At 36.2% G+C, this 25,986-nt stretch overlaps 4 protein-coding genes across 6 annotated transcripts; all 4 read left to right on the top strand.

Annotated features, from left to right (window-relative positions):
• Positions 1-7: 7 nt before the first annotated feature.
• On the top strand, positions 8-25,984 carry LOC125472897 (catalase isozyme 1). 2 transcript variants are annotated; one of them, XR_007254874.1, is made up of 9 exons: positions 8-158; positions 335-431; positions 1,239-1,516; positions 1,909-2,685; positions 2,872-2,961; positions 3,194-3,261; positions 3,341-3,434; positions 3,535-3,679; positions 25,766-25,984. XR_007254874.1 is itself a non-coding variant. In XM_048574971.1 (8 exons), the coding sequence occupies exons 1-8, from the start codon at positions 144-146 to the stop codon at positions 3,592-3,594; spliced, it is 1,479 nt and encodes a 492-aa protein (XP_048430928.1). In that variant the 5' UTR covers positions 9-143; the 3' UTR covers positions 3,595-4,029. The 2 variants fall into 2 exon arrangements, 1 of the variants encoding a protein (XP_048430928.1); XM_048574971.1 differs by lacking the exon at positions 25,766-25,984 and having other exon boundaries at positions 9-158; positions 3,535-4,029.
• On the top strand, positions 5,043-7,075 carry LOC125472899. Of its 2 annotated transcripts, none has more exons than XR_007254875.1 (4): positions 5,043-5,198; positions 5,676-6,424; positions 6,520-6,603; positions 6,714-7,075. XR_007254875.1 is itself a non-coding variant. In XM_048574975.1 (4 exons), the coding sequence occupies exons 2-4, from the start codon at positions 5,724-5,726 to the stop codon at positions 6,758-6,760; spliced, it is 828 nt and encodes a 275-aa protein (XP_048430932.1). In that variant the 5' UTR covers positions 5,043-5,198; positions 5,676-5,723; the 3' UTR covers positions 6,761-7,075. The 2 variants fall into 2 exon arrangements, 1 of the variants encoding a protein (XP_048430932.1); XM_048574975.1 differs by having other exon boundaries at positions 5,676-6,420.
• Positions 17,148-21,376, top strand: LOC125472895 (catalase isozyme 1-like). The gene is made up of 8 exons (XM_048574969.1): positions 17,148-17,277; positions 17,467-17,563; positions 17,665-17,942; positions 19,496-20,272; positions 20,459-20,548; positions 20,781-20,848; positions 20,930-21,023; positions 21,125-21,376. Exons 1-8 carry the CDS (start codon positions 17,263-17,265, stop codon positions 21,182-21,184), a joined length of 1,479 nt encoding a protein of 492 aa, XP_048430926.1. The 5' UTR covers positions 17,148-17,262; the 3' UTR covers positions 21,185-21,376.
• Positions 22,275-25,984, top strand: LOC125472896 (catalase isozyme 1-like). Its single transcript, XM_048574970.1, has 8 exons — positions 22,275-22,435; positions 22,602-22,698; positions 23,347-23,624; positions 24,001-24,777; positions 24,964-25,053; positions 25,287-25,354; positions 25,436-25,529; positions 25,630-25,984. Exons 1-8 carry the CDS (start codon positions 22,421-22,423, stop codon positions 25,687-25,689), a joined length of 1,479 nt encoding a protein of 492 aa, XP_048430927.1. The 5' UTR covers positions 22,275-22,420; the 3' UTR covers positions 25,690-25,984.
• Positions 25,985-25,986: the final 2 nt, after the last annotated feature.

Here is a 25,986-nt window from a genome sequence, read left to right as displayed (position 1 = left end):
TTCACACAAAAGATTGAGCCACGCCCACGACCCATACCCAAAGCCGAAACTCAGCGTTTATAAATCCCCCGAATTTGCTTTCATTTCCTCTGCTCTCCTCTTGCCTTCTCCATCAAGCTATCTCTCTAACCTGGCCTTCCTCCATGGATCCTTACAGGGTAATTCTCTAATCTTAATCTTAATCTTTCTGGGATTTTTTTCTTTTTTACTTGTTTATGCTCTTAATTTGATTTATTTAAGTTCGTTGAATTACTTTTCTTGTTTATTTTCTTGGCAACCAAACAGAGCCCTCTCTAATGGATTTGGATTGGTTTGTTTTTGTGTGTTGTTGCAGCACCGCCCTTCAAGTGCTTTCAATTCCCCGTTCTGGACCACCAATTCCGGTGCTCCAGTTTGGAACAACAACTCTTCTCTGACTGTTGGACCCAGAGGTTATTTCATTCTTAATCCACTTTTGATTTATCTATTTATTTATTTTCTTTTGACGGATTTTCAATTGCAAATTTGCATTAAAGTTTTACATTTTTGTGTTTTTTTAGTCGCACATCGCTTTTCAAGCACCTTGGGAATAATCATAATCATGTTTTGATGCTGTTATCTGTGTATGCATATATACATATATTATATATATATATATATTATACATATATATATATATATATATGTGTTGTGTGTGTATCTGTGTACACACAGGCGTACATATATATGGCTTACGAGAAAGTTTCGATATTCTATCTATGTGTTATTGTGAGCTACAAGATGACTTTTTGGATGTTTGTATCATTACCAAGTTGAAGATGATTACTATTTTGAAACTCTTGTTGTTTTTGAGATACACACACACACACACACACACACACACATATATATGTATGTATATTTACTTATTTATATAGTTTGTATTTGAAGTTAGAACTTTACCTATTTGACATTTATGTTTAAATTTCTCAATTATAGTTCTCAGTCTGTTGGTTTTCAATGAATTCTTGCTTCTCGGGTCACTTTTTTTCATTGCTTCTCGGGTTGTCAAGATGGATTTTTTGATCGTCTGGTTGCCTGAAACTAAATAAAAGTTACTATCTTTACAAGGGAGAGCAGTTTTCTATATTTGACATACTTTATAAAATGTATAACCGGTAGTTTCATTCTTATCACATCTTTTGCATGTAATCGGGATGGTTGATTATGTCGAGTTGAGTAGATGCAGTTAAGAATTTAATTCTTTGTCTATTTGTCAGGGCCAATTCTGCTTGAGGACTACCATCTGGTGGAGAAACTCGCCAATTTTGATAGAGAACGGATCCCAGAGCGTGTTGTCCATGCTAGGGGAGCCAGTGCAAAAGGTTTCTTTGAGGTCACCCATGATATTTCTCACCTTTCATGTGCTGACTTCCTTCGAGCCCCTGGAGTTCAGACACCTGTCATTGTGCGTTTCTCCACTGTTATCCATGAGCGTGGCAGCCCTGAAACCCTGAGGGATCCTCGTGGTTTTGCAGTGAAGTTTTACACCAGAGAGGTGAGGTTTCAATGGCTTATTGATGTTTTATGACCTCTGGATAATGATAGTTGAGTTTTGACACGTCGATGATCGTAATTATATTCAACAGCATATTTATAGTTAAAAATACGCAGTGGTATCTCTAGTCACAGCTCCAGTGACAAATACTTAAGTCATATTTAATTAACTGAACCCAGTAGTCTTGTGACTTCCATGAAATATTGCATTCTTCCTTTTCTTTTATTTTTTATTTTTTAAATATTGTTTTGATTCTGCAGATTGTTGATTTCTTTGTAACATTATTATTAACTATTATTAACCCTTGGAAATCATTTGGTCCTAATGTTGTTGTTTGTTTATACATGCATTCCTTTCTTTGCTCATGCTATGACTTTATTTTTCTTAAACAGGGTAATTTTGACTTGGTGGGAAACAATTTCCCCGTCTTTTTTGTCCGTGATGGAATGAAATTCCCGGACATGGTCCATGCTCTCAAACCGAACCCTAAGTCCCACATCCAAGAGAATTGGAGGATCCTTGACTTCTTCTCCCACCATCCAGAAAGCCTGCACATGTTCACCTTCCTATTGGATGACCTGGGAGTTCCACAAGATTACAGGCACATGGAAGGGTCTGGTGTTAACACCTATACTCTTATCAATAAGGCCGGGAAGGCACATTACGTGAAATTTCATTGGAAACCCACTTGTGGAGTCAAGTGTTTGTTGGAGGATGAGGCTATTAAGGTTGGAGGAGCTAATCACAGCCACGCTACCAAGGATCTCTATGACTCCATCGCAGCTGGCAACTACCCGGAATGGAAACTTTTTATTCAGACAATTGATCCTGATCATGAAGACAGATTTGACTTTGACCCACTTGATGTTACTAAGACCTGGCCTGAAGATATTCTTCCCCTGCAGCCGGTTGGCCGTTTGGTGCTGAATAAGAACATTGATAACTTCTTTGCAGAGAATGAACAACTTGCTTTCTGCCCTGCCATTGTTGTCCCTGGTGTCTACTATTCAGATGATAAGTTGCTCCAAACTCGAATCTTCTCCTATTCTGATACTCAGAGGCACCGTCTTGGCCCGAACTATCTGCAGCTCCCAGTTAATGCTCCCAAGTGTTCTCATCACAACAATCACCATGAAGGATTTATGAATTTCATGCACAGAGATGAGGAGGTACTTTTGCTCTTTTGAATTTCTTTTCCAAGTACGATACCACTTTTTCCCTCAATTGCTGACGCTTATTGAATATCTTTGTGCCTTTTTACACTTGCATTGCTAAAGATTCAGACATGTGCTTAAATTTTCACTTGTTTGTTCATCAAAGTTTTCTCTGCTCAGATGCCATACTGTGTTCTGTAGGTTAACTACTTCCCATCAAGGTATGATCCTGCTCGCCATGCTGAGACCTTCCCAATTCCTTCTAATATTTGCACTGGAAAGCGTGAGAAGGTCAGTTTGTATCAATGTAGAAGAATTCATTTAAATTTCCCTTAGTTTTCCCATGTTCTTGTTTTCTGTGTTTTTCTTTTTACTTTAAACTTGAAAGCACTTGGAATGTAAAAAGTTAGATACATGCATGAATGCTTGTTGCATTTCTGAATCCTTTTGGTGTGCTGCACATCATGATTCATGTAGCAACTTTGCGTTTAATTTGCGTATGTTGGTTTTGTTGGATATGCAGTGCGTCATTGAGAAGGAGAACAACTTCAAGCAACCCGGAGAGAGATACAGATCTTGGGCACCCGACAGGTTTGTCAACCCTATAATGTCTCTATGTGGAAATAATTGTATTTAAACGTCATGTTCATAATCTAAATGTTCATTGCAGGCAAGAGCGATTCCTCCACCGATGGGTTGATGCCCTATCCGACCCTCGTGTCACCTATGAAATTCGCAGCATTTGGATCTCGTACTGGTCTCAGGTGAGTGCATACGTGCAAAGTATTCGCTTTTGTGAATTGATATAATTGGATGTGATTTCGTACTGGAATATGATGTGTGCTGGTGGTAATTGAAATGCAGGCTGACCGATCCTTCGGTCAAAAACTGGCATCTCGTCTGAACGTGAGGCCGAGCATTTGAGGGCGATGCCAATGCAAGATGTTTGAGTTTCGAGAAGACATAGTGAAAGGAAAATGTGGGAGGAGAGAAATCAAATGTTAAATTGGTTTATCCTTGTGTTGTGATACTAAATTTCGCATGTAAAAAAAAAAAAAAAAAAAAAATTAAAAAATTAAAAAATAGAAAAAGAGATTTGAGAGAATCAGTGGGGGATGGGTGGTGATTCTAAAATGGTGATGAAGGCTGATGCAGCAAATGGAATCAGAAATTCTTAGAGGGATGAGTAAAATAAGGAGGGATGGTTGGTGCCTCGGCACTCACCATCTCCTCAACATTTTTAAGATTAACCAGTTTTTCTTGTCTATTATTTGACCAAACCATGCCAGGATTTTACTAGATTGGAATAACAACGTTGACATCTTGGAAAAGATATAAAGTTTAACTAATTTACTTGTATTCTTATGGCGTATGCATTGCTAAAATGCTATAATTTTCCGAGTTTAATGTCTTCCAAATAAGTTCGGAGAAGTATGTGAGATTTAGTTAGAAAACAAGTTGAGTCTTAATCAATAAGAACTGAGATTGTCGTACATTATTAATAGACTTAATGCATAGAAGCTATTGATTGTGTCTATTAACTACAAATTTGTGTGATATCCTTTAGAAACTTTATGTACCTATAAGCAATAAAATGGGCTTTAAGAGGAAGATAGCATTGATCCAAAATGGCACAAAGTCACATGTCATATCTCAAAAGTTCCCGTTAATTTTCATTAATTCTCAAAATTACCAAATTAATCCAAAATGGAACACAATCACACGTCAAATTTCAAATGGCACAATGCCCCTCCAAAATTCGAATTGGAACTATATATGTAAGCAATGTAGTATAAAATTTTAGACGTAACCATGCTTCCCAAAACAAATGGATTTTTCATATCAATCTTGGCAAAGGCAACATCGTATTCTTATTCCCCAATCCCTTTAGGGCCAGACAAACATCCATGCTCTATATGGTGGATGAGTACTTAGTAGTTACCAGTGTATCTCGGAGGTCATAAAAGGTAACATCATCAAATTTTTTGTTGCTGGTTGGACAAATTGAAATTACGCTTCATCTTCAACATATCATGCAATGAAATCCTTTGTAAACTCATGCTCGTATTGTTTCATTTTGGTCAGGTCACTGATAAGCACTTCGAACTCGATCCAATAGACCTACTCATAAAAATTTATCTCCTTTTGTCTCCAAATGTGGATCGAATTGGCTGGTGGGTTGGAGTATCCTGCTAGATCTTGCCTTATCAGACCTTTTTAGGCTGATGTCATCTGCTCAACCTTCTGCCTCCTGGGCTAGTGGAATTCTCATTGGGCCTTATTTGGCTTGATAAGCCAGCCAACTCTATTGAGCGGAGTTGCCCAACTCCTTGGTTTACGTGAATTTATGACGCGAGGCGTCGTAAACATGAGAAGACGAATGTCAAAATGATTTGACCTCCACCTTTGGAGCCAGTTTTCCTGTTTTGAACTCTCTCCTTTCCTGAGCCAAGCCTGAGAGTGAGATCCATTCCCAATACGACTTGCAGTTGCAGATCTCCACAGCTCCAACTTCTTCACCTCCAACGGTAATCCAATACTCTCTTTCTCGCTCTCTCTCACACACACAGAGATGGTAGATATGTATTACTTAATCGAATGAATGAATCTTGTTCAATTTAATTCCTATGGCTCTTGGAGTGTTGCTCTCAGTTTAGTCCATTGAATTGCGATATGAGTTCCTCTTTCGTTCGAATTGTTTACATATCTAAATCGGACTCGCGGGCTCATCAATTTTGGTTTTCTAGTGAGTAATTAGTGAATTTGAATTGTTGAAATATAGTTTTATTATTTGATTGCAGAAAGTGAATCTTGTAAGTTTGAGATTACTTTCGTTATGGACGGAATTTACAAATTCAGCATAGATTGTTGCTTCCCTACTGAAAATGTTGCAGTTGCCCCTATAATAATTGTTTTAGTCTTATGCATCTGAAAACCTCAGCTTAAGATACTGTGTTGTAGCATGTATTGATTTCATCTTTCATTTTTATGTAATGCCTCTGCAGCCAGAACCTTAATTCCAAGCCAAGTTGGTTCTGCTGGTCCCTCGAATAATGAACTCGAATCTCAGCAACAATGCACTGGCCAACAGTGTGCTTGGTTCATCTATGTGCCATAAGCAATCCACATTACCGGTAAAAAAGGTGGCGTTGAGAGATGTACAGAACGATAATAGAAGCTGTACGCCTAGTTATCCTGAGAATTCTTTTCTAGGACGGCTCTTCGCAGATCCAAGTAAGGTTTCTGGAACTAAGATACTCAGCCCTGAGTTTGCGCGGAGCCCTCCTTGCCACCAGTTCACGAGAATCAGCGATCCAAGTGATCATCTCATGCATGGTGGGGTTGTGAAGAAGTTAGATTCGGAGCTAGGAAAGCGAAGAGCTCAAGGTGTTAAGGAAGATTGTCTAAATTTCAAACGACATTGTTCGCAAAAGCAGCCAGACCTGCCTAAAGAAAGAAACAAGAAGCAAGAGTTAGAGCCATCTTGTATATCTGCATTTTCACCAAAGCATTGGACTTCTCCGATTAAATTCTCACCTGGTAGACCACCAGTTCCAAATTTTCTTAGAAAGTCTAGTAATGGCCTTCCAGCTGCTCATTCCAAGCACCTTAGATTTACTCCTGAATCTGAAGTTTCCCAGTCAGTTCTTTCTGAGAGGAACCGTGATGAGGAAAGGACAGAACGGTTTCTACATCTGCAGAACCTCTTGAAACACTTTGACGAGTCTGATCAGAGCGAATATCTCCAGAGTATGTCACTGTCTTCTGGCAATGCTTCTTTAAGATAAAATTTTGCTATAGTAAAATTTTCCAGTACTGAAAATCTCTTTGTTCTGAATGCGTTATCAGTGCTTCGTTGTATACCTTCATCCGAGCTTAGCAGACATGCCGTTGAGCTAGAGAAAAGATCAATGCAGCTATCAGTTGAGGAAGGTAATCCTATATAAATGTGTGCTATGATTCACAGTTTGGTGCTTGCTTTCGGATCCTCCCTTTGATTTTTTTAACTAAATAACTTCTAGTAATCAATGCATATTACGCAGCAAAAGAGATCCAAAAGATGAAAGCTCTAAATATATTGGGGAAGTGAAAAGCATTCAAAACACATTTGTATCGTTAGCTGTGAAGTTCATATCGAGAAACTGATGCTGGCTCATCTACTGCCATATGTCACTCATGGCGTTTTCTCCAACAAGAGCAATAGGTAGGGTTTTACTCTTACCTGTGTACTATCTCAATTCAATTCATCACTGCTCCGAAATTGTTCAGACTACATATACCTTTGTTTTCACATTTTTGGTGTCTTTTCTACGGCAGAAGAGGTTGTAATGCTTTGCTTCAGTTTTGATTAGGTTTGATGTTTTAGACAAACCATTTTTAATATAATGATAAACTAGAAATCTCACAGGCAGAGACTTGTACGTCAAGTGGTTAAGAGCGTTCACTCTTGTTTCGAGGTCTTTTATTCAAATATCATTCTTCAGTATCGCTTGTATAAAAAAAAGTAACGTCAAACATGTTATACATGTGAGAATGACAGTTACTACACGAGAAAGCCAGAGTTTAAATTGGACAATAGTTGTTTAATTATAGACCAATAAAAGGAAGAAAAATCTAAATGAGCTTATGGACCAAGCAAGAGCCATGAAAGAGTGATTTTTTTTTTTTTTTCTGGTGGGTGTTTGATACAAAAAAATTGAAGTGGTCCAGAGGCACAGGCTTTTGTGGCTAATCCCACCTCACGGCCCATTCCAACCTTATCATCATATTGACAGTATATGGCAGCTTCCACACACATTACTTTTCTAATATTATTTTTTGGGAGTTTTTTAGGTTACTGTATTGGAGCATTTAGTTTTTGTGTTATCAGTTTGTCTATTTGGTTATTGTGTTTATTTTTAATTTATTTTGTAATAATCAATTTTGTTTAAGATTTCTAGAATTATGAATGGATGCTGTCGTAGATTCGTTAACGGAGGCCAATACAAGAACTAAATTAGTCAAATTGAAAACACGTGGATTAAATTAATTTTTTATTAAGATAATATATTTATATTACTGGTGGTCACTATGTTATGTTACACAATGAGTCAGCTAATAAAATTTAGTGTCAACTCGTCATCTACAGAAGTCAAACTCAATAGTCCTGTTTTATAATTAACAAAAGTATCACTAAATTGTCGTACGAAGTGACACTATTCGTTTTTGTAAAAACTAGCTAAAAGCATCTTTTAGTGAAAGCACTAAATTTTTGTTAAACGGGCAAGTGAACTGTATCAAAAAAATTGCAGTAGCTACTCAGTTTAACTTTTTATATAGAAATTTTAAAAGACTTTGAATATTTTATTATTAACGAACCCAATCTACTTGTTTCATAATAAATAAATAAATAAATAAAACTGACACTAATTTTATTATTTTTTTAATATTTAACGGGTGAATATTATTCTCTCCTAAAACCTAGTGGATGACTACTGTTCACTAACACTGTCCACCCGGTTTTGCCCCTCATTCACTTCAAGGTGTTTTGGTTTTAGTGGGGTTGTATGGTGAATTGGCCGTTTTGCCCCTCTCTCATTTTTCTTCCGTGCATGCGTCTCCTCATTTCCACAGATTTGAAAAGTCTTCCTGATCAATTCAACCCTTCCGAGACTCCTTCCACGGATACTTGAATTGCGTACTCTGTTTTTATAGGAAGGATTTATCCATTTACGTCAAGTTTGTAGATTGACACGGCTGGTAAACAATAGAGCGAAGAAAAAAGAGAATTGTAGGGTTTTACTTTGTTTTCGTCGCGATTGGATAACAATGTGCCAGTTGAACATCTGCTTATAAAAGTATGTTTGAATGCATGTTTATCTTGGTTAATTTTCTGACTATGGTTTCTTACAGGCTGGTGCTCATACTGTATTATAATATAAATAATATAATGTATTATAATGTATATTCGTATGTTGATGGATTATAGTATAATGCATGTTTATGTTGGTAAAAGTAATATTGGAATGATATTTCATCTCTCCTCTTTTTCTATGCCAATTACATGATTATAGTTCCTCTTTTTGTTCAGCTCTAAACCCCTCTCCCCTTGTAATTATTGAATTCCTTACGAGTGATGTTTTGGCTTTTAGTTAAATTAGGCCAGGAAAAGTTCTGTACTTGCTGACTTTTGGAATGATAATTATCAGTCTACTACATAGATATATTGAATTTATTATAAACAGTTATGTAAAATAATGAAAAATCAAAAAGAAAAACAACGGAGATACTGCACAATTAAAATGAATCAGGGATTATATATTAGTATTTAAGCTATATAACGCTTATGGATGTGTACCTCACCTCGTTGTGTCAAATAAAATATCGTTGTATAACAAAATGGATCTTATACTCATGTAAAATTTGGATCTACTTCAAATTTGTCATTAAATATAATTGGGTTTTAGTACATTTTTCATCATTTTGTAGATTTTTGCTAACTTTCTGGGTGTCGGAGAAAAAAAATTTATCTGAACTTAGTAGTTTTTTAGTATGTTTTGTACAATTCTTAGATTAAATTTCTGATTTGGTAGTGATATGCCAAATTCAAATTTGAAAAGAAAAATATATATTACACATCACATGTGATTTGTTGTTTATGTGGTAAAAAAATAGGATGTCTTTATACTCACAAAGAAGGGTGGAGGAATTTTGAGATTAGGGTAATGAACTGCTTTGGAGCTTAAGGTTGTTGGTTGAGAAGTTAATTAGCTTTTTCTAAGGCCCGGTTTTAAGTTTTGAATTCTGCCCGAACGAAACTGAAGTCTATTTCATCTGCTTGATACAGGATGAGCCTCACTGGACAATAGATTCTGTAAATACTAACCTTTGAACATTGTGCTCTATTGGGTTGATGAGTAAGTGATTGAAACAGATTCTGTAAATCAATGTTGGTGGAGGTGTTGTTCTGCAGCCTCAAGAAGAACAGAGCAATGTGTTTGAAATAAGGTCTGACTGAAACTTTTCTCTTAAATTTTGCATTTTTTGAGTTTTAAGCCATTCAAATTGGTTTGTTAAGTAGGAATAAAAATACCGGTTAAACAAAGATTACTAATTACTAACCAAATTCACATTTGTCTACATTAATCTTTAAGTAGGTAAACCAGACATCAATCATGGGACTAGATCCAGAGGCTTTTTGGCCTGGAGGTAACTATGAAGGTTCACATTATTATTTATCAAAGACTTCTGATTCAAATTCACAAGAGGGTAATTTTAGTGGTGGTAATAGCCCTTTTTAGCCCACTTTGAGTAATGATTTTGGAATTATAATGTTTGATGGTTATTTTGTGTTTCGGTTAAAGCATTGGTCCATCTCATTTTTCATGGATGTGCTCACTGGCTCAGCTTTCAAGGGGAACCCAGCAGCGGTTTGCTTGCTGGAGGAAGACAAAGACGACCAGTGGTTGCAGGTTTTGGCTGCCGAGTTCAATCTCTCTGAGACTTGTTACTTGACTTGGCTTACTGACTCGGGCTCAACTCCTCCGTTTGGTCACATATTCCTTTCTCCCATCTTTTTAAGTTCTTCATGTTTCCTTGTTATTAATTTTATGTTTTCTGTCCCTGTGTTCTTTGTTCAAAGGTTGGTTGGTTGTCTTCTTTTTAATCTTTTAAATTTGTTGCTATCATTATGTCTGGCTTTTTTGAATCTCTGATTGTGCATCACCTCGGGGTTGATTTTCATACTTTCTCATTATTTTTTTGGGGATATTAAGTTACTTCTTTTTAATCTTTTAAATTTGTTGCTATCATTCTGTCTGGCTTTTTTGAATCTCCGATTGTGCATCACCTCGGGGTTGATTTTCATACTTTCTCATTTTTTTTTTTTGGGATATTAAGTTACTATCAATTTTTGTCAACATTTATTCATATTAATTGTTCTATGGCAGGCATTTGCAGTTGGATTGAAGAAACTTGGAACCGTGGAAGTTCAGAGCCTTCCCTTCTTCAACACTGTGAAGGTTAAGGTTGCTGATGCACATGCAATTTCGGATGCTGCTAACAAGCTTGGATTAAATTTGAGGGCAGTAGACTCGAGCACTGTAAGTTTTTTTATTTTCATGAGTCGCTTGCATCGGTTATTTCATTAATTGTTCTCTGAGGACGAAGGATGGAGTGCTTTTACTTCATGAGGTTATTGAATGTTAAACTCATTTCAGATCACTGTTTCGTTTGGCGAAACAACTACCTTAGAGGACGTTGACAAGCTTTTCAAAGCTTTTGCTCTAAACAAGCCTTTAAGTGTTATATATATTTACCATAAAGTTGATATTTTCAATTTATTATAATGTTAAACTTGCTGTTGTAGAAGAGTTAATTTCTGGTAGGCAGATGATTATAGTGTTTTCCTATTATGCATAAGGTTGTGGTAATAATATTGTGAGATTTTGTGTCTGCATAACTCCAAGAGTGATTTTGATAATTAGAAAGTAATCTCTCAACTTCTTTGTGATTATAGTTGCTTTGATACTGTCATAGGGACTTTTATCATATGTTCAAATTGATTTTGATATATCCATTTTCTGTTTAGTATTTATAACACTCTTTGCATATTTACATGTTAAAAACATTATCTATAGTTATATTTTTACTCTCGCAACAATGTGCGGGTAAAATTTACTAGTTACTTTCTAAATTTCAAGAATGATTGCTCTTTTGCTATAATTAAATAGTCTTTGACAACATTTATTAGAGATAAATTTTTTAAATTTAACTATTTATTTTTAATTTTTTAACAAATGATATTATCAACATTAAAAAATAGAAGGTGGACTTAGTCTTATAATGAGTTAGCAATAATGTGGTTCAATTTGCCTTTGGCGAGAATCAAGCCTAAAACCTCTCATTTATAAGTGAGAAAGAATACCACTAGACAGTAATACTGTGTGGCTAAATTTAACTTTTTAAAATAGTAGAAACTTTTCAGTGTGTTGAGAATACGGCTCAGTTTACTAGTGTCATAATATTATTAACTGACAGAAAAGGGTAAATTGTAGCAGTGATCCTTTAACTTTAATCAAATTGGAGAAATGATCCCTCAACTAAAAATCTATTATCATGGGTCTCTCAATTCATCAAAATATATAGCTATGGTTATTTTCATCAACTTCGTCAAAATGAGTTATGTTGGAAAGATCATTACTACAATTGAGGTCTCTCAACTCATCAAAACGTGTAGTTATGGTCCTTTTCGTCAACTTCGTCAGAATTCTGTCAAAACAAGTAGTGTTGGATGGATCATTGCTACAATTGGGTTAAAGTTGAAGGACCATTGCTCTAATTGAGTTAAAGTTAAGGGATCATTTCTCTAGTTGGATTAAAGTTGAGGGACCAATAGTAATAAATTTTTAGTTGAGAGACCAATAGTAATGAATTTTTAGTTGAAAGATCATTACTCAAATTGAGTTAAAGTTAAGGGACCATTGTACAATTTATTCAACAGAAAATTTATCTCATAATATAATGACACTTAATGCACAAAACTATGTTTCTGACCCATTAAAAATCTCTTCTAAGAGTTTTGATTGTTTTATATAAATCTTCAAGAGATTTCTCCAGTTGGATTAATGTTGAGGGACCAATGGTAATAAATTTTTAGTTGAGGGATTATAGTGGCACGTTTTGATGAGTTGAGAGATCAATGGTAATGAATTTTTAGTTGAGGGATCATTGTTCAAATTGAGTTAAAGTTAAGGAACTATTATTACAATTTACTCGACAAAAAATTTATCTCATAATACAATGACACTTGATGCACAAAACTATGTTTCTGACCCATTAAAAATCTATTCTAAGAGTTTTGATTGTTTTATCTAAATCTTCAAGAGATGCCTCTAATATTAATAAACCACCAAAATGGGGTTTTCTAAGTCTACTTTTCAAAGCGTAGGAGTGGACAATGTCACCCGGCATCAGTGGTTGTGCATAGAAGTCAGCAAAACACCAAAACTTGGATAAGGAAGGATGAATGCATGACGTTCCCGTTCTCAATTATTCACATTGATTTTTTCCACCTCCCTCTGTGTCTTTCTGCGATCACCATACAAAATATCACCGACGTTTCGCAATATATCGCAGACCTGCACGCTAATATTGGTTCTTGTCGTTTGAATGATTTTTCACTTGTACCCAATTATTAATATAATTATATGTTAGGTGGACGTATATTTTTATATTTGAAATTGATAAAGTATAAAAATAAGATAATTGGTGTTAAGTCACGATCACAATCACGTCATGAGTAATTGCCATGCCATGGCTATGAAAGAGAGAGACAGAATATCTGGTGGTGAGATTGGATGCAGCACCTTCTTCGAGCTTGCAAGGAACCGTCTGCAGCCAAGCTTTGGAGTGAAGGAAAGGAATGCCCCGCGGGTTCATGGAGGTGCAAGAAGAGGGAGAGAGAGTCTGATTTGGAGGAAGAGAGGAAGAAAGCAAAGCAGCATGGAGGTGCAATAATTCCACGGTGGAGAGAGAGAGAGGCTGAGAAGTCAGAACAAAGAGGAGATGAAATTGGGTGGTTACTGCCTTCTGGGTTGTAGAGAGAGAGAGAGAGAGACAGACAGAGTTGTCTTTAGAAAGCAAGCACCCATGTGCTTGATTGATCAACTTTTGTCAGCCACACTTTATTTTAATAATATAATAATGACCCATTACACATTCCAACACATGTACATATCCAAAACAAATAATTAAACAAAAAAATATTAATTTAATTAATTCGGCTTGATTTTTTTCAATTGTTTTTTTTTATCTTGATTCGGTGTTCGGTTCGGGTTTTTTCGATTTTTGATTTTTGATTTTTTAAATCCATCCCTAATTCCAATGATAAAGCAAATTAAGTGGCAAAATTATATTTCTTTCATAACATCTTATTTTATCTTTTAGCTTTGTCATATTTCTCTACTTTTATTATGGAGATATATGTGAGGCCCTATTGGCCTACTTTGAGAGAATAGGTAAAATTTGTCAATTGCCTATTACGTTGGAGTTAGTTTTTGACTATGTGACTCATTAAAATGAATTATCTTCCTTACACGATTAGAGATGTTCTAAGACTAAAAGCATATTCAATGGACTTTTTAATGAGCTTTTTTAACTAGATTTAGAGAAAATGTAAAAAATTTAATCTCTAATCACACTCCACATTAATAACTTGTTAATCGAAGATAAAATCGAGTTCCCACTCTAATTTGTCATTTAAGCGAAGACAAACTCAAATATCTTCTTCTCAAATGTGGGTACAAAATTTGTGAAATTGGGTTGATTTTCTTTGATGAGACAATACTCTAATTTTTTTTTAAATTATTATTATTATTAAGAGGAGTGGAAGGGTTTGAAAACTATTACAACAATGAGTTTTAAACCCAGGGCTCATGAATGAAGCCAAAATCATGTTCGCTTGAATGCTGGACTACATGCAAAACAATACTATAACTGAGAGAAGAGAAAAATGATATTGTACATGCAAAGATGAAAAGCATTCAAAACACATTTGTATCGTTAGCTGTGAAGTTCATATCGAGAAACTGACGCTGCCTCGTCTACTCGGCGTTTTCTCCAACAAGAGCAACAGGTAGGGTTTTACTCTTACCTTTGTATTATCTCAATTCAATTCATCACTGCTCCAAAATTGTCCAGACTACATATACCTTTGTTTTCACATTTTTGGTGTCTTTTCTATGGTAGAAGAGGTTGTAATGCTTTGCTTCAGTTTTATTAGGTTTGATGCTTTAGACAAACAATTTTTTAAATAATGTTATGTTACACAATGAGTCAGTTAAGAAAATTTAGTGTCAACTTGTCATCTACGGAAGTCGAAACTAATACTCCTGCTTTATAATTAACAAAAGTATCCCTAAATTGTAATACAAAGTGATATTGTTCGTTTTTGTAAAAACTAGCTAAGAGCATCTTTAAGAGAAAGAGCTAAATTTTTGTTAAAAGAGCAAGTGAACTGTATAAAAAAAATTGCAGTAGCTACTCAGTTTAACTTTTTATATCAAAATTTTAAGAGACTTTGGATATTTTAATATTAACAAACCCAATCTGCTTGTTTCATAAAAAAAACAAAAAACTTCACTAGTTTTATTATTTTTTTAATATTTAACAGGTGGATATTGCTTCCTAAATTTCAAAAATGATTGCTCTTTTGTTATAAATAGGCAAAAAATATAGAGATAACATTTGCTAGGGATATGAGCGAAGAGGCTGCAAAATATTATACTAACACAAAATATTGCAGAGGAAGTGAAGGATACTGATCTTATTGCTTTCAGTTATTTTTCTCTCACAATGTGCATTTTGATAACACACGGAACACTCTATTTATAGAGCTACTCCCGTGAAAACATACAAAAATGAAATGATGGCCACTTTTGACAATATCACATAGAGTAATACTATTCATACCATATTTTTGTATCACATTTTCATACCACCTTAGGTGGCATTTGATGTGGCTAGCCACATCATTTGAATTAATCATATTTTTAAATTTAATTCATTATTTAATAAACTAATAATTAAGAAAAACTCATTAATTAAATGATAATTGTTGTATACAATGAGTCTTTCTCCTTCCTTTCCTTGGGTTTTGTAAATTTTTCAAATGATGTGGCTGTTCACATACCAAATGCACGAGGGCATACACCATACAACTTTCCACTATCAATTTTATTATAATTTTGTTGCGTAGGATGCAACCAAAACTGCACCTCATGAACATTTGTCCCCATTTTTATTTTTTATTATTTTTTCTTGTTCAATCACGTGGTTTCACGAACAAGGATTGTCTAGCCTCTCACTTTCGTTGCCCTCCCGTGCTCTCTTGTTTTGTGTGGTCACGGTTAAACCTCGTCAACATTTTATATTGTTTTTTTTATAAAGATAATAAGACAAAAATGAATAGTAATATAAAATATTGACGTGGTTTAACCGTGACCACACAAACAGGAGGGTATGGGAGGGCATCGGAAGTGGGAGGCAAACAATCCTTGTCCTGGTTTCACATGGTGCTATGTACCTTTTGCATTTATTCTTTTTCAAGCTCAGCAGCTCTCTCTCATTTGAGCTCCGGAGGCAAGGCCTCAAAATCCGACAACATCAATAGCCGATCCGTGCAAAATTCACAGTTTTTCCTTAGTTAAGTAGGTAAAGGATGGCCAACTCCTCCATAATCCATCAGAGAAGTACTGTTTGGCTGTGCAACTATTCATGTGTAGAAACACGTATGTATTACTATTCATGCACAATATTTTCACTATTCATTTACGGAAATTTTGTAAAATGAATAGTGTTGCTACAATAACATTTTTCCTATAAAATGAGAACTTACAAAGGAAGGAATGAGTGAAGCCACAAGGCTCAAGGTTGAGAGAAACATGAAAGGATAGAAAGTTATTTTTGTACTCCTATTATTATAAATGAAAGCACTACTACTGTCTCAAGGACGTACTCCCGTCACATTGACTGTAGAGGAATCTCGTAAATTTTGTGTCTTGCTTCATTCATTCCACAAATTGGAGCAATGATTCCTCAACTAAAAATCCATTGTCATTAGTCCCTTAACTCATCAAAACGTGTAGATATGGTCATTTTTATCAACTTCGTCAGAATTTTGTCAAAATGAATTATGTTTGAAGGACCATATATACAATTGGGTTAAAGTTAAGAGACTATTTCTCCAATTGGATTAAAGTTGAGAGACCATTTCTCCAGTTGGATTAAAATTGAGGGACCTTTGGTAATGAATTTTTAGTTGAGGGACTATAGCTGCACGTTTTGATTTTTAGTTAAGGGATCATTATTCCAATTAAGTTAAAATTGAGAGACTATTGCTACAATTTGCTCTTTTAGATAAATCTTCAAGAGATGCCTCTAATAAAGCACCAAAATAGGATGTTCTAACTCAGGTTTTTAAAGCATATTCGAGAATCGGATAGTCTTTATGTAATTTCAAAGAGCACACGTTTGAAGGTGTTTATAGTATACGTGGTGTCGTAGGAGTGGACAATGTCATCCGGTGTCAATGGTTGTGTATTTCCGTTACAATTAAAAATTTCTCGTTAGGATAAGGAAGAATGAATACATAACGTTCTCAATTATTCACATTGATTTTTTCCACCTCGCCCTCTTGTCTTTTTGCGATCACCATACGGAATATCAGCGAGCAAAGCACTTACGATAATCATTCCGACTTGTGACAATAAGTTGGAGAAGATATGTAGTGACCTTCCAGCTGTGTGTGTGGATGAAGATAACGTGGGGCCGATAGCGGAAAATGGCATAGGAAAGTGATCGAAAACCTTAAGCTTTAATAAAAAAAGGAAAAAAAAGGAATTACAAGTGAATGGTAATAAAAATTTTCAATTTTTAAAGTTAAAATATCATTCATGTTAAAAATAAACAGTAACTGTTTCCTTATAAATTTGCTTGCATTTCAGCCTTGATTGCCGATCTGAGCGAGTGGCTTACCCCCCCCTTCCTCTGCTCACCTCTTACCTTCTCCATCAAGCTCTCTCTCTCTCTCTCTCTCTAACCTGACCTTCCTCCATGGATCCTTACAAGGTACTACTCTAATCTTAATCTTTCTGGGGTTTTTCTCTTTTACTTGTTTATGCTCTTAATTTGATTTTTTTTTATTTTTTTTAAAGTTTGATTTTCTTGTTGAATTACTTTTCTTGTTTATTTTCTCGGCCACCAAACAGAGCCCTCTCTAACGGATTTGGGTTGGTTTGTTTTTGTGTGTTGTTGCAGCACCGCCCTTCAAGTGCTTTCAACTCCCCGTTCTGGACCACCAATTCCGGTGCTCCAGTTTCGAACAACAACTCTTCTCTGACTGTTGGGCCCAGAGGTGATTTAACTCTTCTCTGACTTTTGCATGTAATAGGGATGGTTGGTTACGTCGAGTTGAGTAGCTGCAGTTAAGAATTTATTTCTTTGTCTATTTGTCAGGTCCGGTTCTGCTTGAGGACTACCATCTGGTGGAGAAACTCGCCAATTTTGCTAGAGAACGGATCCCAGAGCGTGTCGTCCATGCTAGGGGAGCCAGTGCAAAAGGTTTCTTTGAGGTCACCCATGATATTTCTCACCTTTCATGTGCTGACTTCCTTCGAGCCCCTGGAGTTCAGACACCTGTCATTGTGCGTTTCTCCACTGTTATCCATGAGCGTGGCAGCCCTGAAACCATAAGGGATCCTCGTGGTTTTGCAGTGAAGTTTTACACCAGAGAGGTGACGTTTCAATGATAGTAGAGTTTTGACACGTCGATGATCGTAATTATATTCAACGGCGCATTCATAGTTAAAAACACGCAGTGGTGTCTCTAGTCACAGCTCCAGTGACAAATACTTTAAGTCATGGATAGTCTCTAGTCAGCTCCAGTGACAAATACTTGACAAATACTTTAAGTCATGGATAGTGACAAATACTTAAGTCATCTATCTATCTATATCTATATTATCTATATTATCCATATCTATCTATCTTCTATATTATTAAGATTATTAAGAGAGCACACTTGCGAACCTTTTTGTCCATTTTTTCAATTTTGCCCCTCATTTTTCAATTCTCAAAGTTGAGATGAAAGGGTAAAATAGTAATTTTGTACCTTTTGATAAAAAGATAATTATATCCTTTTTTTTTTCTTCCTATTTTGCTCTTATTTTTTATAAACAATATTTATATAAGAAGGATAAAATAGTAATTTTGTATCAAAATTTTTACATAAGATTATATTATTAAAAGAACACACCTTGTGAACCTTTTTGCCTATTTTTTTCAATTTTCCCCTTCATTTTTTAATATACAAAGTTGAGATGAGAAGGGTAAAATAGTAATTTTATACCTTTTGACAAAATGACAATCCTATCCCTTTTTTCCTCATTTTTGATATAGAATATTTACACAAAGAAGGTAAAATAATAATTTTGTATCAAAATATTTACAGAAGATAAAAATATTCACTTATTAAGAGAAATTATCCTACAATCATTTTTTCATACAGGTAAGTGAAATCATGATGTTTTTTGAATAATTTGAATGAATTGAAGCGGTTGCACTTGAGGAGAAAGTGGAAGGAGGTGGACAGTTGTTGACACACACAAAGTGTGCTCTGCTAGTATTTAGGGGGTGTAGTTAAACTCGGATTTGAGAGAATTTTAAAAGACTTTAAAATTTTAGTGTAGTCAATTAAAAGATTTTAAAGGAATTTAGAATCCATTCAAATCTAGGTGTAGTCAATTAAAGGATTTTAGAATCTTTTAAAATCTAGATGTAATCAATTAAAAGATTTTAAAGGATTTTAAAATCCATCCAAATCTAAGTGTAATAAAAAAATTAAGATTTTAGAGGATTTCAATAAATTTGGATTTTGTGGAATTTGAAAGCCAAAAGTATATATAACTAAGATTAAAAAGAATCTAATCTCATCCCTAGGATTTCAAATCCTTCCACCACAATCCATTTAAATTCTTTAAAAATTCATATGAATTTTGTTGAAGACTCTAATCTTCTTAAATCCTATAAAATTTATCACTTTTAAAATCCTTTAAAATTTTAGTTCGGCTACAGCGGTAGTCTTGTGACTTCCATGAAATATGGCATTCTTCCTTTTCTTTTCTTTTCTTTTTTAAATATCGTTTTTATTCTGCAGATTGTTGATTTCTTTGTAACATTATTATTAACTATCTATAGCTCCTGGAAACCAGTTGGTCATATTGTTTTTGCTTGTTTGTACATGCATTCCTTCCTTACTCATGTTGTGACCTTATTCTTCTTAACACAGGGTAATTTTGACTTGGTGGGAAACAATTTCCCCGTGTTTTTTGTCCGTGATGCAATGCAATTCCCGGACGTGATCCATGCTTTCAAACCGAACCCTAAGTCCCACATCCAAGAGTATTGGAGGGTCCTTGACTTCTTATCTCACCATCCAGAAAGCCTGCTCACGTTCGCCTTCCTATTCGATGACGTGGGAGTTCCACAAGATTACAGGCACATGGAAGGCTTTGGTGTTCACGCCTACACTCTTATCAGCAAGGCCGGGAAGGTACACTACGTGAAGTTTCATTGGAAACCCACTTGTGGAGTCAAGTGTTTGTTGGAGGACGAGGCTATTAAGGTTGGAGGAGCTAATCACAGCCACGCTACCAAGGATCTCTATGACTCCATCGCAGCTGGCAACTTCCCGGAGTGGAAACTTTTTATTCAGACAATGGATCCTGATCATGAAGACAGATTTGACTTTGACCCACTTGATGATACTAAGGTCTGGCCTGAAGATATTCTTCCCCTGCAGCCGGTTGGCCGTTTGGTACTGAATAAGAACATCGATAACTTCTTCGCAGAGAATGAACAACTTGCTTTCAACCCTGCCCTTGTTGTCCCTGGTGTCTATTATTCAAATGATAAGATGCTCCAAACTCGACTCTTCGCCTATTCTGATACCCAGAGGCACCGTCTTGGCCCCAACTATCTGCAGCTCCCGGTTAATGCTCCCAAGTGTTCTCATCACAACAATCACTATGACGGATTTATGAATTTCATGCACAGAGATGAGGAGGTACTTTTGCTCGTTTGATTTTCTTTTCCAAGTTCAACACCACTTTTTCCCTCAATTGCTGACGCTTATTGAATGCCTTTTACCCTTTTTACACTTGCGTTGCTCAAGATTCGGACGTGTACTTAAATTTTCACTTGTTTGTTCATCAAAGTTTTCTCTGCTCAGATGCCCTACTGTTTTCTGTAGATTGACTACTTCCCATCAAGGTTTGATCCTGTTCGCCATGCTGAGACCTTCCCAATTCCTTCTAATATTTTCACTGGAAAGCGTGAGAAGGTCAGTTTGTATCACTGTAGAAGAATTCATTTTAATTTCCCTTGGTTTTCCCATGATCTTGTTTTCTGTGTTTTTCTTTTTACTCGAAACTTGAAAGCACTTGGAATCTAAAAAGTTAGATCCATGCATGAATGCTTGTTGCATTTCTGAATCCTTTTGGTGTGCTGCACATCATGATTCACATTGTAACTTTGCGTTTAATTTGTGTATGGTGGTTTCGTTGGATATGCAGTGCGTCATTGAGAAGGAGAACAACTTCAAGCAACCTGGAGAGAGATACAGATCTTGGGCACCCGACAGGTAGCTGCCAACCCTATGATGTCTCTATGTGGAATTAAATGTATTTAAACGTCATGTTCATAATCTAAATGTTCATTGCAGGCAAGAGCGATTCCTCCACCGATGGGTTGATGTCCTATCCGAACCTCGTGTCACCTATGAAATTCGCAGCATTTGGATCTCATACTGGTCTCAGGTGAGTGCATACATGCAAAATATTCGCATTTGTGAATTGGTAATAGTTGGATGTGATTTTTTACTGGAATATGATGTGTGCTGGTGGTAATTGAAATGCAGGCTGACCGATCCTTTGGTCAAAAACTGGCATCTCGTCTTAACGTGAGGCCGAGCATTTGAGGGCGATGCCGATGCAAGATGTTTGAGTTTCAGGAAAATGTGGGAGGAGATAAATCAAATGTTAAATTGGTTTATCCTCGTGTTGTGATATTGTCATACTAAATTTCGCATGTAAGTGACATGTAGCCTTAATGTAATAAGTCCGAATCGTTCGTACTATACAACTCCAATGTAATCCCTCCTTGGTGCCAACTATCTCCTATTAATGGCTACGATCTGGTTGTTGTTCGGGGTGGGATTGGCGGTGGTGTTCGAGGCGGCGATGCTCGGTGGTGGATGACATTTCCGGTGGCTGGCTTGGATCTCTGTCGATGGAGGAGATTTCAGTAGAAGCTTCTCGGTTGGTTGTTCTGTGTTTTTTTGAGGCTTCACTGTTGTGGGGCCTCTTTCTTGTTTTCTTTTGGTTTCAGGCCTTTTTGGCTGTGTATAGTTGTAAGTTGCATATTTGGTTTGCTTGTAATTTTGGACTTGTTTAATAAAAGTGAGGGAGTTTTGACTGTAGTTTTGCTACAGTCAAACTTTTTCCAAAAAAAAAAAAAAAAAAAGAAAAAAAAAATGTTCCGGTTGCAGGCACCAAATTTTCACTGTTTCTATGCGAGATGTTGTGTAGTTATACTTGCGCTGGACTTGCACATGATATGTGGTTTCTAATCGGATGTACTGTTATAGCCATGCGGATGCGTACGTAGTTTATAGGACAACTGGTTTTACAAGAGTCTACCATAATCTAATCTAGTCCGTTCTAATTTGAGGCATGAACGTTATCTTTTGTAAGTTTATTACAAGGTTATGCAAGGTTGTCTGTGTGAGCGTTATTTTTTCGTTTGGTTAGATATGGTTACGTGGGTTAGTATTGTATTATCTTTCAGTTATGTTTGTACTTATGTTCCTAATCAATTATGTTCCTCATTTTATTTGATTAATGAAATATTTATTACATTAAAATCAGTTAAACAAAATATTTCGTAATTCGACGCAATTCTAATACATATTTGTTTCTTCCTTGGAAAACAAAGAAACCTACAGAGAACAAAACACAAGGCAAGTTCAATAAGTAAACCTCATTAAATACGTAAATCAAATTAAATAAGTAAAACCTAATTCCTTGGAAAACAAAGAAACCTACATTTCTACTCTAATATCCGAGTGAGTGGCTTATCCCCTTCCTCTGCTCACCTCTTACCTTCTCCATCAAGCTCTCTCTCTCTCTCTCTCTCTCTAACCTGACCTTCCTCCATGGATCCTTACAGGGTACTACTCTAATCTTAATCTTAATCTTTCTGGGATGTTTTCTTTTTTACTTGTTTATGCTCTTAATTGATTTATTTAAGTTTGATTTTCTTGTTTATTTTCTCGGCTACCAAACAGAGCCCTCTCTAATGGATTTGGGTTGGTTTGTTTTTGTGTGTTGTTGCAGCACCGCCCTTCAAGTGCTTTCAATTCCCCGTTCTGGACCACCAATTCCGGTGCTCCAGTTTCGAACAACAACTCTTCTCTGACTGTTGGACCCAGAGGTGATTTGATTCTTAATCCACTTTTAATTTATCTATTTGTTTATTTTCTTTTGACAGATTTTCAATTGCAAATTTGCTTCAAGTTTTACTTTTTTTTGTGTTTTTTTAGTTGCACATCGCTTTTCAAGCACCTTGTGAATAATCGTAATCATGTTTTGATGCTGTAATCTGTGTATGCATCGATATTCTGTCTATGTTATTGTGATCTACAAGATGAAGATGATTACTATTTTGAAACTCTTGTTGTTTTTCATTGTTTTTCGGATATATATATGCACGCACGCACACACACACACACACACACATATATAGTTTGTATTTGAAGTTAGAACTTTCCCTATTTGACATTAATGTCTAAATTTCTCAACTATAGTTCCCAGTCTGTTGGTTTTCAATGAATTCCTGCGGGTCCCTTTTTTTCATTGCTTCTCGGGTTGTCAAGATGATTTTTTGATCGTCTGGTTGCCTGAAACTAAATAAAAGTTACTATCTTTGCAAGTGAGAGCAGTCATCTATACTTGACATACTTTATAAAATGTATAACCGCTAATTTCATTCTTATCACATCTTTTGCATGTAATCAGGATGGTTGATTATGTCGAGTTGAGTAGATGCAGTTAAGAATTTAATTCTTTGTCTATTTGTCAGGTCCAATTCTGCTTGAGGACTACCATCTGGTGGAGAAACTCGCCAATTTTGATAGAGAACGGATCCCAGAGCGTGTTGTCCATGCTAGGGGAGCTAGTGCAAAAGGTTTCTTTGAGGTCACCCATGACATTTCTCATCTTTCATGTGCTGACTTCCTTCGAGCCCCTGGAGTTCAGACACCTGTCATTGTGCGTTTCTCCACTGTTATCCATGAGCGTGGCAGCCCTGAAACCCTGAGGGATCCTCGTGGTTTTGCAGTGAAGTTTTACACCAGAGAGGTGAGGTTTCAATGGCTTATTGATGTTTTATGACCTCTGGATAATGATAGTTGAGTTTTGACACGTCGATGATCGTAATTATATTCAACAGCATATTTATAGTTGAAAATATGCAGTGGTATCTCGAGTCACAGCTCCAGTGACAAAGACTTTAGTCATATTTAACTAAACCCAGTAGTCTTGTGACTTCCATGAAATATGACATTCATCCTTTTCTTTTCTTTTTTTAAATATTGTTTTGATTCTACAGATTGTTGATTTCTTTGTAACATTATTATTAACTAACTCTTGGAAATCATTTGGTCCTAATGTTTTTGCTTGTTTATACCTGCATTCCTTTCTTTACTCATGCCGTGACTTTATTTTTCTTAAACAGGGTAATTTTGACTTGGTGGGAAACAATTTCCCCGTCTTTTTTGTCCGTGATGGAATGAAATTCCCAGACATGGTCCATGCTCTCAAACCGAACCCTAAGTCCCACATCCAAGAGAATTGGAGGATCCTTGACTTCTTCTCCCACCATCCAGAAAGCCTGCACATGTTCACCTTCCTATTGGATGACCTGGGAGTTCCACAAGATTACAGGCACATGGAAGGGTCTGGTGTTAACACCTATACTCTTATCAGTAAGACCGGGAAGGCACACTATGTGAAATTTCATTGGAAACCCACTTGTGGAGTCAAGTGTTTGTTGGAGGATGAGGCTATTAAGGTTGGAGGAGCTAATCACAGCCACGCTACCAAGGATCTCTATGACTCCATCGCAGCTGGCAACTACCCGGAGTGGAAACTCTTTATTCAGACAATTGATCCTGATCATGAAGACAGATTTGACTTTGACCCACTTGATGTTACTAAGATCTGGCCTGAAGATATTCTTCCCCTGCAGCCAGTTGGACGTTTGGTACTGAATAAGAACATTGATAACTTCTTTGCAGAGAATGAACAACTTGCTTTCTGCCCTGCCATTGTTGTCCCTGGTGTCTATTATTCAGATGATAAGTTGCTCCAAACTCGAATCTTCTCCTATTCTGATACTCAGAGGCACCGTCTTGGCCCGAACTATCTGCAGCTCCCAGTTAATGCTCCCAAGTGTTCTCATCACAACAATCACCATGAAGGATTTATGAATTTCATGCACAGAGATGAGGAGGTACTTTTGCTCTTTTGAATTTCTTTTCCAAGTACGATACCACTTTTTCCCTCAATTGCTGACGCTTATTGAATATCTTTGTGCCTTTTTACACTTGCATTGCTAAAGATTCAGACATGTGCTTAAATTTTCACTTGTTTGTTCATCAAAGTTTTCTCTGCTCAGATGCCATACTGTTTTCTGTAGGTTAACTACTTCCCATCAAGGTATGATCCTGCTCGCCATGCTGAGACCTTCCCAATTCCTTCTAATATTTGCACTGGAAAGCGTGAGAAGGTCAGTTTGTATCAATTTAGAAGAATTCATTTAAATTTCCCTTAGTTTTCCCATGTTCTTGTTTTTCTGTGTTTCTCTTTTTACCTGAAACTTGAAAGCACTTGGAATGTAAAAAGTTAGATACATGCATGAATGCTTTTTGCATATCTGAATCCTTTTGGTGTGCTGCACATCATGATTCATGTAGCAACTTTGCGTTTAATTTGTGTATGGTGGTTTTGTTGGATATGCAGTGCGTCATTGAGAAGGAGAACAACTTCAAGCAACCTGGAGAGAGATACAGATCTTGGGCACCCGACAGGTAGCTGCCAACCCTATGATGTCTCTATGTGGAAATAAATGTATTTAAACGTCATGTTCATAATCTAAATGTTAATTGCAGGCAAGAGCGATTCCTCCACCGATGGGTTGATGCCCTATCTGATCCTCGTGTCACCTATGAAATTCGCAGCATTTGGATCTCATACTGGTCTCAGGTGAGTGCATACGTGCAAAGTATTCGCATTTGTGAATTGGTATAATTGGATGTGATTTTTTACTGGAATATGATGTGTGCTGGTGGTAATTGAAATGCAGGCTGACGGATCTTTTGGTCAAAAACTGGCATCTCGTCTTAACGTGAGGCCGAGCATTTGAGGGTGATGCCAATGCAAGATGTTTGAGTTTCGATAAGACATAGTGAAAGGAAAATGTGGGATCAAGTGTTAAATTGTTTATCCTCGTGTTGTGATACTGTTATACTAAATTTCGCATGTAAGTGACGTGTTGCCTCAATGTAATAAGTCCGAATCGATGGTACTACGCAACTCCAATGTAATAAGTGCCGGTTGCAGGCGCCAGTTTTCACTGTTTCTATACAAGATGTGTAATCATACTTGTGCTTGACTTGCATATGATATGTGGCTCCTAATCGGATGTACTTTTATGGCCATG

The sequence above is a fragment of a genome, unplaced genomic scaffold (genome assembly GCF_019419815.1).
Source record: "Pyrus x bretschneideri cultivar Hongxiangsu unplaced genomic scaffold, Pyrus_bretschneideri_v1 Contig76, whole genome shotgun sequence".
NCBI lineage: Eukaryota > Viridiplantae > Streptophyta > Magnoliopsida > Rosales > Rosaceae > Pyrus > Pyrus x bretschneideri.
Note: the sequence above shows the minus strand (reverse complement) of the source record. Positions and strands in the feature narration are given on the sequence as shown.